General features: G+C 43.0%; 1 protein-coding gene across 1 annotated transcript in view; it reads right to left on the bottom strand.

Moving 5' to 3' along the window:
- UBASH3A (ubiquitin associated and SH3 domain containing A) overlaps positions 1-4912 on the bottom strand; it is a 39890-nt gene extending 34978 nt beyond the window's left edge. Inside the window, exons 1-2 of the mRNA XM_018051698.1 lie at positions 4783-4912; positions 2559-2612 (exon numbers count right to left, since the gene is read on the bottom strand). Coding sequence (XP_017907187.1) covers positions 2559-2612; positions 4783-4895 — 167 coding nt within the window. The 5' untranslated portion in view covers positions 4896-4912. The remainder of the gene's footprint in view (positions 1-2558; positions 2613-4782) is intronic.

The raw sequence follows: 14542 nt of genomic DNA, 5'->3' as shown, positions 1-14542 counted from the left end.
AGGGATGGAACCTGCAACCACTGCTTTGGACGCAGAATCTTAACCACTGGACCAACCACCAGGGAATTCCCCTGCATATTCTTTTTAGGCTCTTTGTGTTTCTTCAAGGAAAGTACTAAGACATGAAATGCCAGGCAGCATCTACCCACATTTTCAGTGTTGATATTCACCCCAAATTGCAACCAAGAAAGTGAGAGAGAGACCACCATACCCTCATCCTCACCACAGCTTGAAGCTACCTTTTGTTGTTAACAGCATCCTAATTTGCACCCCTCTGATTACCAGTGAGGTTGGGCCACTCTTGCAGAGTCCAGGGCACCCACAGTCTCCCTGATCCTTGGCGGGTCTGCTGGTGTGTCTGGCTGAGTCACCACCAGCAGGGACCAACCACGACTCTCACAGCAGTACATTTATTTTTTAATTCCAATTTGGCCACTGACTTTAAAATAAATTCAAAATGGATTAAAGATCTAAATGTAAGACCAGAAACTGTAAAACTCCTAGAGGAAAACATAGGCAAAATACTTTCAGATGTAAATCATAGCAGGATCCTCTATGACCCACCTCCCAGAGTAATGAAATAAAAGCAAAAATAAACAAATGGGACATAATTAAACTTAAAAGCTTTTGTACAATGAAGGAAACTATAAGCAAGGTGAAAAGACAGCCTTCAGAATGGGAGAAAATAATAGCAAACGGAGCAACTGACAAAGAATTAATCTCAAAAATATACAAGTGACTCCTGCAACTCAATTCCAGAAAAATAAATGACCCAATCAAAAAATGGGCCAAAGAACTAAATAGACAGTTCTCCAAAGAAGACATACAGATGGCTAACAAGCACATGAAAAGATGCTCAACATCACTCGTTATCAGAGAAATGCAAATCAAAACCACAATGAGGTACCATCTCACACTGGTCATAATGGCTACTATCAAAAAGTCTACAAACAATAAATGCTGGAGAGGGTGCGGAGAAAAAGGAACACTTTTACACCATTGATGGGAATGCAAACTAATACAGCCACTATGGAGAACAGTATGGAGATTCCTTAAAAAACTGGAAACAGAACTGCCATACAACCCAGCAATCCCACTGCTGGGTATACACACCAAGGAAACCAGAATTGAAAGAGACACGTGTACCCCAGTGTTCATCGCAGCACTGTTTATTTACAATAGCCAGGACATGGAAGCAACCTAGATGTCCATTAGCAGATGAATGGATAAAAAAGCTGTATATACATAATGGAATATTACTCAGCTATTGAAAAGAAGGTATTTGAATCAGTTCTAGTGAGGTGGATGAAACTGGAGCCTATTATACTGATCGAAGTTGGAAAAACACCAACATGGTATATTAATGAGTATATATGGAATTTAGAAAGATGGTAACAATGCCCCTATATGTGAGACAGCAAAAGAGACACAGATGTATAGAACAGATTTTTGGACTCTGTGGGAGAAGGTGAGGGTGGGATGATCTGAGAGAATAGCATTGAAACATGTATATTATCATATGTGAAACAGATTGCCAGTCCCGGTTTGATGCATGAAACAGGGTGCTCAGGGCTGGTGCACTGGGATGACCCTGAGGGATGGGATGGGGAGGGAGTTGGGAGGGGGGTTCATGATGGGGAACACATGTACACCCATGGCTGATTCATGTCAATGTATGGCAAAAACCACCACAATATTATATAGTAATTAGCCTCCAATTAAAATAAATTAAAAAAAGAAAAGAAAATAGGCAATTCAAATAAAATAAAATAAAGTCAGCCTAGTCCAGAGGGTCCTAGGGGGTGTTTCTTTTTTTCCCCTACAGGGGTTACATTTTTTCCTTTGGCCCAGAGTTTTTGGAGGAGGAGGGTGTTCCCGCTGAGGACATGCTGAGCCCCCAGTGTTCCACATCCTGCTCTGGGAACAGCCCCCTAGCCAGTGGGACCTGGGCTTTCTGTTTGCTTTTCTGCAGCTATTCCAGGGTGGAGCTCGAGGGGATTTCCCACCGTGGGACAGAATGATGGCATCACGGCGCATGCGGGCGGGCCCGAGTTTTAGAGAACAGGGCGACCTCTTTGATTCCTGGGGCAGAAAAGCAAGGCTCGTGGCAGTGGGAGGCTGGCAAAGCCGTAGAGCTAGAGGCTGGCAGGGCCGCCTGGAACCCAGAGCTCCCCTGCACCTGGCACCCTTAAGGTGCAACGTGCCAAGGCCTGGGGGCTCTCACCACCACCTGCCAGTTCTCACTCCATCAGAAGTGGAAAGAGTGGCGACCTCGATTTCACATCAGCAAAAATGTCTCTTTCTTATTTATTCAACAACAAACCACATGAATGTTTCTCTTCATTGATAGTCACATTGGGATCATATCAGAATTTTAAGAAATCTTAAGAAAATGTTGTTCAGAGTTTTCTCTCTTTTGTTTTCTGTTCTAGCTGGGGGCTTTTTACTGCTTTCTCTGGGCACCGTGGGCTGCATGGAGGTGCCCGCCCACCCAGGGGATCCTGGGGACCTCCCAGCTCCCCTGCAGAGACCCTACAACCTGCAGGCCCCCCACTCACCAGTTTGACGCCTCCTCTGCCGTCTTCCTTCCAGTGGCTGCCAATGCCTTGAGCCTGTGGGAGGCAGAGCGCAAGGAGCTCTCAGAACGCTAACTTTCATTCTTTGGAAAAGGTCGGGGTTGGGGGGTGTCTCCACAATACATCGGATCTTCAGGAGGGACCCCAGGGAGCTGGATGGTTAGACCTCAGAGCGTGATGCAGTGCCCAGACCTCCACCCTCTGTGCAGCATCACAGTGGTTTTGGAAACACAGACTGCTTGCATCTCTCCACTCCCACCCATGATTTCCCTTCCCTGGCCCCCACCCCCAATCCCTGGCATGGAGACCAAGGGTTCATGTCCTGAGGTTCACCCCTGCCTGAATCCCACCTCACTGATCCTCCCCCATGCACTCTCAGATCTTCAAGGCAGCCAGGCAGGGCCACGGCCCTGGCTTGTACACGTGCCTCCCTGACCACATGCCCTGGGGGAAATGGCACAGGGTCTTCCAGGCTTGGCTCAGGTGTTCTTCCTCCAGGAAGCCCTCCCTAAAGTGCTCAAGGAGGGTGCGCGTGCAGCTCTCCTGTGCTTTCCCACCACACCCATGGCCACCTTGCCACTCATCTCAATGGACTCGTGTCCGCCTGCCTGTCCAACCATCTGCGAGCTCCCTGGGCTTAACCGTGTCTTACTCATCCTTGAAACTGGGATGTATGTACAGTGAATTGAGTTTTAACCGAAGGGGCCCAACTAGACAGAATGGAGTTTGATGAAGGCAATTCATCCTCAAATTTAGCCTGGATATCACCAGGAATCTGAGATGGCCACTGCCCAGGGGGGCTATTTCAGAGGATGCTGGTGAGGCTGAGGCCACCTGGAGAGGTTAGCAGGAGACTTACTGGGGTGCTCCCTCCAGGGAGACATTTCAAACATGTCTCTCCAACACCAACACATAGCTAATGTTTAAACTGGAAGGAATTGGGCTTAATTTGGTCACGCCTTGTGGCATATGAGATCTTAGCTCCCCAACCAGGAACTGAACCCACATCCCTTGCATTGAAAGTATGGCGCCTTAACCACTGGACCGTCAGGAAAGTCCTTAAATAGGAAGGAATTTTAAGTGTGTGTCTAACGGCAACTTCAGTCACATAATGAAGAGTGAATTTTACAGGCACCGGGACTGCGGTTCCAGCCCTGCCCCTCCTCTACCTTCCCTTTCGTGCCTCTGTGTCCTCATCTGCACCTGATGGACGGTGCCCAGGATGGCGTCCAGCCTATGGCAGGCAGCCACGCATGCCTGATCCAGTTCCTGTCTCACAGACTCCCGGTTTACTGTGAATGCCACGTGACAACAAAGTCCTGATTTGGGTTGGGGAGAAGAGGGGTCCAGCCTCATTCATTCCTTGCAGTTGGGCGGGGGTTTGTTATCTGTTTAAGGTGAGATTGCCCCCTCCCCATCCACAGTCACCTAAGGGGACTTCTGATGTATTTCCCACGTGAATATGGGCACGAAAAGGACCAGATCTAAGAACAACGTGGAAGCTGCCACCACTGCCAGGCTCAAAGCTCATCATTCTGGGGGGATCCTTCCCTGGAGGAGGGCATGGCAACCCACTCCAGTATTCTTACCTGGAGAATTCCATGGACAGAGGAGCCTGGCAGGCTATAGTCCATGGTGTTGCAAAAGAGTTGACATCACCTAGCTGACTAACACCTTCACCTTCCCTCTCGGGTGGGGATACTCAGGGTGGAGTCGTCTCTGTGTGACCCTTCTAAGATCACATCCTCCCTGCTTGGGGGCTTCCTTAACCATTATCATTATCACACAGTCAAGAATCCTTACCCACAAGGGGTTTCTCTGCATTTAGAAGTAACATTCCTGTGTATTTCAACAGGTCCCAGAATCAGAGACCGCCCCTGACCGACTTAGGGGCTTTCAAAAGTCTCAAAAGCCATCTGTGATTATCCAAACTGCCCATAGAGAGGGTCAGCCAGGCGTCTCCAAACCCTGGTTCCAATTTCACAAACCTCAGGATCCCACCATCACCAGACAGCAAAGTCTGTCTTTAAAAGGCAAAGCGCGCGTCGTTTATAAAAGCAGAAAAGGCCTCATTTTGAGATGAATCCCGGGCCTGCAGGGTACACCCCTTGACAGGAAGTCAGGGCTCTGAGCCGCCCGCAGTTCTGTGACCGCAGCAGGGTCAGCTTGGAGTCCGGGGAGCCGGGCCAGGCCGGGCGGTACTCACGCGGTGTGCGCCGGGAAGCCCATGCCCAGGAGGGGGTCCAGGAGGGAGGGGGTGCTTCGGCCCTTGAGTTTGTTGAAGACCTTGGCATAGAGCTGGGTCTCGCCCGCTGCCATCGCTTCCTGCTGTAGACTGAAGCGAGCAGATAAAGCTGAGAGGCTGAGGCTAAGAAGAAAACCTCAAGCCCTTTCTGATCTTTCTGACAAAGCTAATATCCTGTTTGCATGAGATACTGCTTTTCAGAGTTCTCTTTGCAGAGTGTGGGTGCAGGGTCCACCAAGCCCCTTCCACAGTGGGGTTTGGGGTCAGGAGGTCATGGGATCGGCTTGGTTCTGACTTAGGCTGGGAGAAGTCTGCCTGGTATGGGTGGGAAGGGAGGCTGGGGGAGGGGAATCCGGGGTGGGGTTCTTTACTGGGTCCCACTGGCGGCAGAACCCTGAGCCACCTGGATCTTAGTTTCCCTATCTGTAGAAGACATTAAACTACACTGTATCTGTTGTCCCTCATAGTTCTGAAATTTTTGGCTCTTTTAGTTGTTCATTGACTTCTTTTTCCTGTAAAAATATAAAGTTTAACACGCATGCAGAAAAGCTGATGAATCCTACGTGTAGAGCTCATAGTGAACTGACACCCCCTAATCCTCCAGGACCAGCAGCAAAACAGAGGTCCTTGACCTGGGACCTCTTCCCAGGTCCCTATTCCCAGGGACCACTGGCATTGTTGGGAGACATTTTGATTGTCACAATCAGAGGAGGGAGTGTTTGCTAACTGTGCCTAGTGCAGGGAGGCCAGGAACGCTGCAGCAAAGAAGGGTCCAGCTCAAGATGTTAGCAGTGCCAGAGTTGAGATCCTCTGTTCTAAACATCAGCAGAACCTTGGAAGCCCCCCGGCCCCAGCGCCCCTTGCCCAGCCTCCTAGTTTCCTCCTCCTTTCCCGTAGCTGTTGCTCTCACTTTTATATTAATTTTGCTCATCTTTGAACCTGACATAAACAGAACCGTATGGTATGTTCTCTTCTATGCCTGTTCCTTTTGCCCAAAATCACGAGCATGAAATTTATCCATGTTGAGAGCAACCACATTTCACTGTATTGCTGTATATTTCACTGTGTTGTGTTCCAGCAGATAAATGCACCATGCTTGATTTCGCTGGTTCTCAGCTGATGTATATTTGGGTGCCTTTCAATTTTGCTGCTTTAGACATTCTTGGTATATTTCTTTGAGTACCCGACGCACGCATTTCTGTTAGGCACCTGTCTCAGGGTGGGATTGTGCGATCACAGGACTTGTTCATCCTTCATCAGACACTGCCAAGCAATTTCACTCTGCAGTCGTACCAGCTCGCCCCCTCAGCAGCAGTGGATTGAAGTTCCTGCCCACACTTGATGTTATCAGCCTTGCAGCCAATCTGGGGGTGTGTCGTGGTATCTCACTGTGGTTCTATATTTGCATTTCCCCAAAGGGCGATGACACTGAGCACCTTGAGACGGGTTACTGGCCATTTGGATTTCCTCTTAGGGGAAGGGCCTCTTCGAGCGGTCCGCCATTTTTAAAGTGGGTTGTTTGGGCTTTCTTATCCATTTGTGGAAACTCTGGAGACGAATCTTTTGTTGGATGACTTTATTTATTATTTTATTTTTAATTAATTAATTTTTAGTGTTTTATCATTTGTAAAAGATTTTTTATTGGAGTATAATTGTTTATAATGCTGTGTTTCTGTGGTACAGAGAAGTGAATCATCTATACGTCGACGTATATCCCCTCTTTTTTGGATTCCCTTCCCATTTAGGTCAACACAGAGCACCGAGTAGAGTTCCCTGTGTTCATTAGTTATCAATTTTATACATAGCAGTGTATACATGTACAAAGCATCTACTTCTGCCTCATTGACTATGCTAAAGTCTTTGACTCTGTGGATCACAACAAATTGTGGAAAACCCTTAGAGAGATGGCAATACTGGACCACCTTACCTGCCTTCCAAAAAACCTGTATGCAAGTCAAGAAGCAACAGTTAGAACTGGACATGGAACAACAGACTGGTTCCAAATTGGGAAAGAAGTACGCCAAGGCTGTATATTATCACCCTGCTTGTTTAACTTATATGCAGAGTACATCATGTGAAATGCTGGGCTGGATGAAGCACAAACTGGCATCAAGATTGCCAGGAGAAATATCAATCACCTCAGATATGCAGATGACACCACCCTTATGGCAGAAAGTGAAGAGGAACTAAAAAGCCTCTTGATGAAGGCAAAAGAGGAGAGTGAAAATGCTGGCTTAAAACTCAACATTCAAAAATGAAGATCATGATGTCTGGTCCCATCACTTCATGGCAAATAGATGGGGAAACAATGGAAACAGTGACAGACTTTATTTTCTTGGGCTCCAAATTCACTGCAGATGGTGACTGCAGCCAAGAAATTAAAAGACGCTTGCTCCTTGGGAGAAAAGCTATGACCAACCTAGACAGCATATTAAAAAGCAGAAATATTACTTTGCCAACAAAGAAGTGTCTAGTCAAAGCTATGGATTTTCCAGTAGTCATGTGTGGATGTGAGAGTTGGACCATAAAGAAGGCTGAGCGCTAAAGAATTGATGCTTTTGGACTGTGGTTTTAGAGAAGTCTCTTGAGAGTCCCTTGGACTGCAAGGAGATCAAACCAGTCTATCCTAAAGGAAATTAGTCCTGAATATTCACTGGAAGGACTGATGCTGAAGCTGAAGCTCCAATACTTTGGCCACCTGATGTGAAGAACCAACTCATTAGAAAAGACCCTGATGCTGGGAAAGATTGAAGGCAGGAGGAGAAGGGGATAACAGAGGATGAGATGGTTGGATGGTATCACTGACTCAGTGGACATGAATTTGAGCAAACTTCAGGAGATGGTGAAGGACAGGGAAGCCTGACGTGCTGCAGTCCATGGGGTCACAAAGAGTCAGACATGACTGAGCAACTGAACTGAACTGAACAACTTTTTCTGGGCTTCCAGCTCAGTGGGTAAAGACTCCTCCTGCAATGAGGGAGAAGCAGAAGACTTACGTTCGGTCTCTGGGTCGGTAAGATCCCTTGGTTGAGAGCATGGCAACTCACTCTAGTATTCTTGCCTGGAGAATCCCCATGGTCAGAGGCGTCTCAAAGAGTTGGACACGACTGAAGCAACTGAGCACATGCAATAACTTCTTCCAAGCTCTGGTCTGCTTTTTAAAATCTCTTAGTAATGTCTTTGGGTGGAACAACATTTGATTAATTTAGCAATCTTTTCTCTCATTGTTAGGATTTTCTACATCCTGTTGAAGAAATCACTGTTAATACAATATGGATGTGGATAGTCTCCTATGTTTTCTTCTTGGCACTTTACCAAGTTTACAATTCACATTAAGCTCTACTATCCATTTGAATTAATTTTATATATGTTGGAAGACAGAGGTGAAAGTTCATTTATTTCCCCCGGTTTTTATTTATTGAAAGGACTATCCTTTGCCCAGTGAATTGCAGTAGAATGTTTACTGTAAGTCAGTTGATTGAATATGTATCAGCCCATTTCTGACTCTATTATGTTTTATTATTTGATCAATTTTGTGTCCACGTTACACTATTTTAATTACTGTAGTACTGAGCCCTCTGATTTTGTCTCCTCCTTCAAGGTTGTCTTGCTCCTCGACACCCCTTGATTTTTCATATAAATTGAAAAGTCAAGTTGCTGTCGTGAGCCATTGGAAGGTGCAGAAAGACTCTCATATGTTGCCAAACTGGTTCTCAACAAAGGGGCCAATGTAATTCATAAAGTGTTGGTCACTCAGTGGTGTCCAAAGCTTTGTGACCCCATGGACTGTAGCCTTCCAGGCTCCTCTGTCCATGGGATTCTCCAGGCAAGAATGCTGGAGTGGGTTGCCATTCCCTTCTCCAGGGGATCTTCCTGACCCAAGGATTGAATCTGAATTTTTTTTACTGTCTAAGCCTCCAGGGAAGCCAATGTAATTCACAGGGGGAAAGATAATGCTTTCAACAAACAGTGCTGTGAACTGCATATCAGTATGGAGAAAGTATGACTCTCAACACTGTCTTCACATCGTGTCCCCAAATTAACTCAAAATGTATGATGGACCTAAATGTAAAAGCTAAAACTGTGGAACTTCTAAAAGAAACAAGAAATCTTTCCTATGTTGGAGATTGCCAAGTTTTCTTAGTACATAAAAAGCATGAATCATACAAGTAGAAAATTGATAAATTTGGCTTCAAAATTGAAAACATTTACTCTTTAAAAGACATCATAAGGAAAATAAAAAGGCCATGAACAGACAGGGATAAGATATCATCATATACACATCTGAAGGTGAAGGCGAAGGTGAAGTCGCTCAGTCGTGTCCGACTCTTTGCGACCCCATGGACTGTAGCCTACTAGGCTTCTCCGTCCTTGGGATTCTCCAGGCAAGAATACTGGAGTGGGTTACCATTTCCTTCTCCAGGGGATCTTCCTGACCCAGGGATACACACCTGACAAAGACTTAAATCCAGAATATAATATAATATAATTGTATATGTATCTACTGTGGGTATGGTAGTGTTAGTCATTCAGTTGTGTCCCACTCTTTGTATATATATATAATTTTCTCAATAATAAGAAAAGAAACAATCCAGTTTAAAAATAGGCAGAAGATCTAAATGAACACTTAACTAAAGAAGATACAGAAATGGCTCCTGAGGACGTGAAAGCTATTCAACATCATTAGTCATCAGGGAAATGTAAATTAAAACCACAATGTGATGCCGGATACACTTACGGTGCTGTGCTTAGTCACTCAGTTATGTCTGACTCTTTGCATCCGTATGGACTATAGTCTGCCGGGCTCCTCTGTCCATGGTGGTTTTCCAGGCAAGAATACTGGGGTGGGTTGCCACGCCCTCCTCCAAGGGATCTTCCCAAAACAGGGGCTGAACCCAGGTCTCCCACATTACAAGCAGATTCTTTACCATCTGAGCCACCAGGGAAGCCCAAATACACCTCCTAGGAGAGCTAAATTTGAAAAGACAGACAGTGCCAAGTATTGGCAAGGCTGTGGAATAATTGGAACTCTTGTATGGTGTTGGTGGGAATGCAAAATTGTCCAACATTTTGACATTTGAGTTTCTTATAGTTAAACATACATTTGCTATATGACCAAGTCATTCCTAGCAATCTTCCAGGGAGAAATAAAGATGTATGTCCACACTAAAACTTTACATGAACCTTCATGACGGTTTTATTCTCAGGAGACCCAAACTGGAAAAAATTCAAATGTCCATCAACTGGTGAATGGATACACAAATTATGGTATATTCAATCAATGAGATAACGTTTATCTGTAATAAGGAACACACTGTAGATTTATGCCATATCATGGATGAATTTAAAAGAACATTATGTTGGCTAAAAAAGCCAGCGACAAAATCACGCTATATGATTTTATTTAAATGAAATCCTAAAAATGATAAAACTAATCTATAGAAACAGAAAGCAGATTAAGTGGTTGACCGAAACTAGTATATCTAGGGGCTTTGCAAGGTAATGGAAATGTTCTGTTTCCTGATTTGGTGGTGACTATACCGGCACATAGGTGTGAACTAAACACTTAGAATAACTGAACTAACACTTAGGATGGATGCATTCTATAGTGCGTAAGCTAAACCTCAATAAAACTGATTTTAAAAAAGGAAAGACAACGAATCCAAAGGACAATAAAAAGCAGTATGCCAATTTCCATCAGAAAAAACAAAAAACAAATCCTGCTGGGATTTTGTTTGAGATTTTGCTGACTCTGTAGGTCAATTTCAACAATACTGAGTCTTTCATTCCATAAATATGGTATATCTCTCTATTTAATTTCTCTTAGTAATGCTTTGTAGTTTTCAGGGCTTTGTACTTCTGTCATTAAGTTCATTCCTCCATGTTGTTTGTTTTTGGTACTATTGTTTAAAAATGATTTCTACTTACATTTGTTTGTTGCCTGTGTATAAAAACATGATTCATTTTTATGTACTGACATCACATCACTTATTTTATGTACTGACATGACATCACTTATTAATTCTAATATTTGTAGAGTCTCTTGAATTTTCTATGTACACAATTATGTGATCCTCAAATAAGGACAGTTTCCCCCTCACTTTTTAATATTTATAAAATTCATTTATTTAATATTTATGAACTTTATTTCCTTTTCTTGCCATATTGTGGGGCAAAGACCTCCATAAAAGTGGCTTTTTGGTAGGCAGTCATTATCAAATAAAAGAAATTTCTTTTCACTCCTGGTTTACTGAAATGTGTTAAAATGTCATTAATAGATATTAAATTTTATCTTATGATTTTTCTGCATCTGTTGAGGTGATCATATTGTTTTCCTTCTTTATTCGATAATTATACCAACTGACTTTTAAAAAAACTGACAAATTAAAATAATTTTATTAATCCACTTTAAAACAGCAATAATAAACCATTATATGTTAATGTAAATATCATATTTTGGTGACAGAAATCTATATTTTACAAAACAAAAATTACTGATAAGATTGGCATGTTTTACATTTTTGCAAATCTCTTTAATATCCAACGTAACATTAGAAGACACCTGAATTCTCACTTCTGCTTCTGCATTCAAATCAGCGTCAATATTTGTTGTTTTGGTTGATGTATATGAAGAAAATCTGGCTTCAGAGAGTCTGATACCAATGGACTCTTGAATGTTAAAATGATCTTATTTTAAAAAATAAAATAAAAAAAGATAAAACCCCCTTAGCCATAGTATGTTACCCTTTGTATATATTGGTGTGCGCATGCTCAGTTGTGTCCGACTCTTTGTGGCTCCATGGACTAGCCCGCCAGGCTCCTATTTCCATGGGATTCTTCCAGCAAGAATACTGGAGTGGCTGGCCATTTCCTCCTCCAGGGAATCTTCCTGACCCAGGGACCAAACCGGTTTCTCTTATGTCTCCTATATGGGTTCTCAGGTTCTCTAACACGAGCACCACCTGGATTGCTAGAATCAATTTGTTAATGCTTTGCTTAAAATTTTTGCATCAGTAATTGTAAATTAGCTTGGCCAGTTGTTTTCTTATAATTTCCTTGCCAGGTTTTGTCAGTAGAGTGATCACCTCATTCTGACTGACCTGTGAATTTCTTGGTCTTAGCATGGAAAGTTCCCGTCCTTGGAAACCCCCCTGGTCCCAGGAAGATGAGGGGTCAGTTGGTCACCCTAAGTGTCAGCGTTATTCTGCTCTCATAAATGAGTTGGTAGGTGCTATCTCTTTTCAAGTTCTTGAGTTTTGTAAGGTTGATATAGTTTCTTTCTTAAATATTTGAAAAAATTGATCACTGAACTCATCAGAGCCTAGAATTTTCTTTTGGGTGAAGTGGCTCAAATGGTAAACTATCTGCCTGCAATGTAGGAGACCTGAGTTCGATCCCTGGGTGGGGAAGATCCCCTGGAGGGGGGCATGGCAACCTACTCCAATATTCTTGCCTGGAGAATCTCCATGGACAGAGGAGCTTGGCAGGCTGCTGTCCATGGGGTTGCAAAGAGTTGAACACAGAGTGACTAGCGCTTTCACTTTCACTTTAAACTGTAGGTTTAATTTATTTAAGTAGTATAGGACTAGTCTTCTTCTGTTTACTCATATTGTTTTTCAAGGAATTTGACCATCTTATGCGAGCTGCCCAAGTTCCAGGCACTTCCAATTGTTATATAATTTTTGTGTCCAGATTGTTGATCTTAAAAAAATACAAGTCACTTATTTTACCAGCAAAAATAGGTTCATTTAAGAATAACAAAGAATTGCAATTTGGGACAAGCAAATCAAAGTAAAAATCATGGAGAAGTCCCGTAAATAAAGGAGAGGAAAATTCAGTTCAGTTCAGTCATTCAGTCATGTCCGACTCTTTGCGACCCCATGAATTGCAGCATGCCAGGCCTCCCTGTCCGTCACCAACTCCCGAAGTTTACCCAAACTCATGTCCATCGAGTCGGTGATGCCATCCAGCCATCTCATCCTCTGTCGTCCCCTTCTCCTCCTGCCCCCAATCCCTCCCAGCATCAGAGTCTTTTCCAATGAGTCAGCTCTTCATATGAGGTGGCCAAATTACTGGAGTTTCAACTTTAGCATCAGTCCTTCCAAAGAACACCCAGGACTGATCTCCTTTAGAATGGACTGGTTGGCTCTCCTTGCAGTCCAAGGGACTCTCAAGAGTTTTCTCCAACACCACAGTTCAAAAGCATCAATTCTTCGGCGCTCATCTTTCTTCACAGTCCAACTCTCACATCCATACATGACCACAGGAAAAACCATAGCCTTGACTAGACGGACCTTTGTTGACAAAGTAATGCCTCTGCTTTTGAATATGCTATCTAGGTTGGTCATAACTTTCCTTCCAAGGAGTAAGTGTCTCTTAATTTCATGGCTGCAATCACCATCTGCAGTGACATTACTTTATAGCTAAAAAAGAGGAGGTTGGGAGGGCTTATTTTGAACTAAGTCTTTTGGAGAAAAGTGAGAGTGCATGGTGATGATGGTTTCTCATTGGCTGAGTTACCGGATTGGTCAATTCCTTGGAGAAGATGCAATGTGCCTCTTTTCCTGCTGGGGCCTCATTACTGGTAATTCTTTCCTCTTGATTCTTCTATTGGGGTCTCTGTTATTGACAGTTCGTCCTGTAATTGGCATTTCTACCTATATGTCTGCGAGAGCGCCCCCTTCTGGCCTCCCAATTCCATTTTAATGAAGTGAAGTGAAGTGAAGTGAAGCCGCTCAGTCGTGTCCGACTCTTTGCGACCCCATGGAGTGTAGCCGACCAGCCTTCTCTGTCCATGGGATTTTCCAGGCAAGAGTACTGGAGTGGGTTGCCATTGCCTTGGTTTCCCTCTATTAATTTTCATATTTTGCAGTACTGATTCTATTATTCTTAGATAGTTGATTATTATTGATGTGCTGTAAATTATATCTTCTTGAAATTTCATGTTCTGATTCTGTTGCTCAGAGATCAAAATACTATTGGTTTCACATTATTTTATATTTAAATTATATTCACCAGTCTTGCTTGACTAATTTGTTAATTCTAATAGTTTATCTTTAGAATTTTAAAGATATTCTATGTGCAAAATAATTTTTTCTATCAATCAATAATATCTTTATTTCTTTTTATTAACCAGTACATATTTTCTTTTAAAAATTCTCCATCCCTTGCTTACTTCTTTCCTTTTCTCTTTCTTTCCTTCCATTCCTTTCTTTTTTCTTCTCTTCTTTCATCTTTTTTTTCTTTTTTCCTTATTCTTTCTTCCTCCTCCTTCCCACCCTCTCCTTCTGGTTTTATTGCCCTGGCTCGGACATCAAATATTGAATACGTATGATATATATCTATGTTGTGAATCTCCTTATATTGTTCTCCACCTCAGGGGAGAAGGCTTTTGTATTTCACCTTTAAGTGTGAAATGTAAGAATTATATTTTAAAGTATTATCTTCTTCCCTTGAGGACATCAAAAGATGAAATCATTTCAAAATCAAATGAATTGCAAATCTTACATTTGAACATCTGAAAAGAGACAAAGCTTGCTACCCAAAGGGAAAAAGGCAGCTTTGGACTCTAAAATACAGCTTCTACTCAAACATATTTTTCTCTTCTAAAGGTGAACCACTTTTAGAGCAATGATGATTATAACACTAAAATATATATGTATCTTTTTTATTAAAAAAAAAAACCTTACTTCCGTATACCAGGAAATGCCTTATCGAGGTT

The sequence above is a fragment of the Capra hircus genome, chromosome 1 (genome assembly GCF_001704415.2).
Source record: "Capra hircus breed San Clemente chromosome 1, ASM170441v1, whole genome shotgun sequence".
Taxonomy (NCBI): domain Eukaryota; kingdom Metazoa; phylum Chordata; class Mammalia; order Artiodactyla; family Bovidae; genus Capra; species Capra hircus.
Note: the sequence above shows the minus strand (reverse complement) of the source record. Positions and strands in the feature narration are given on the sequence as shown.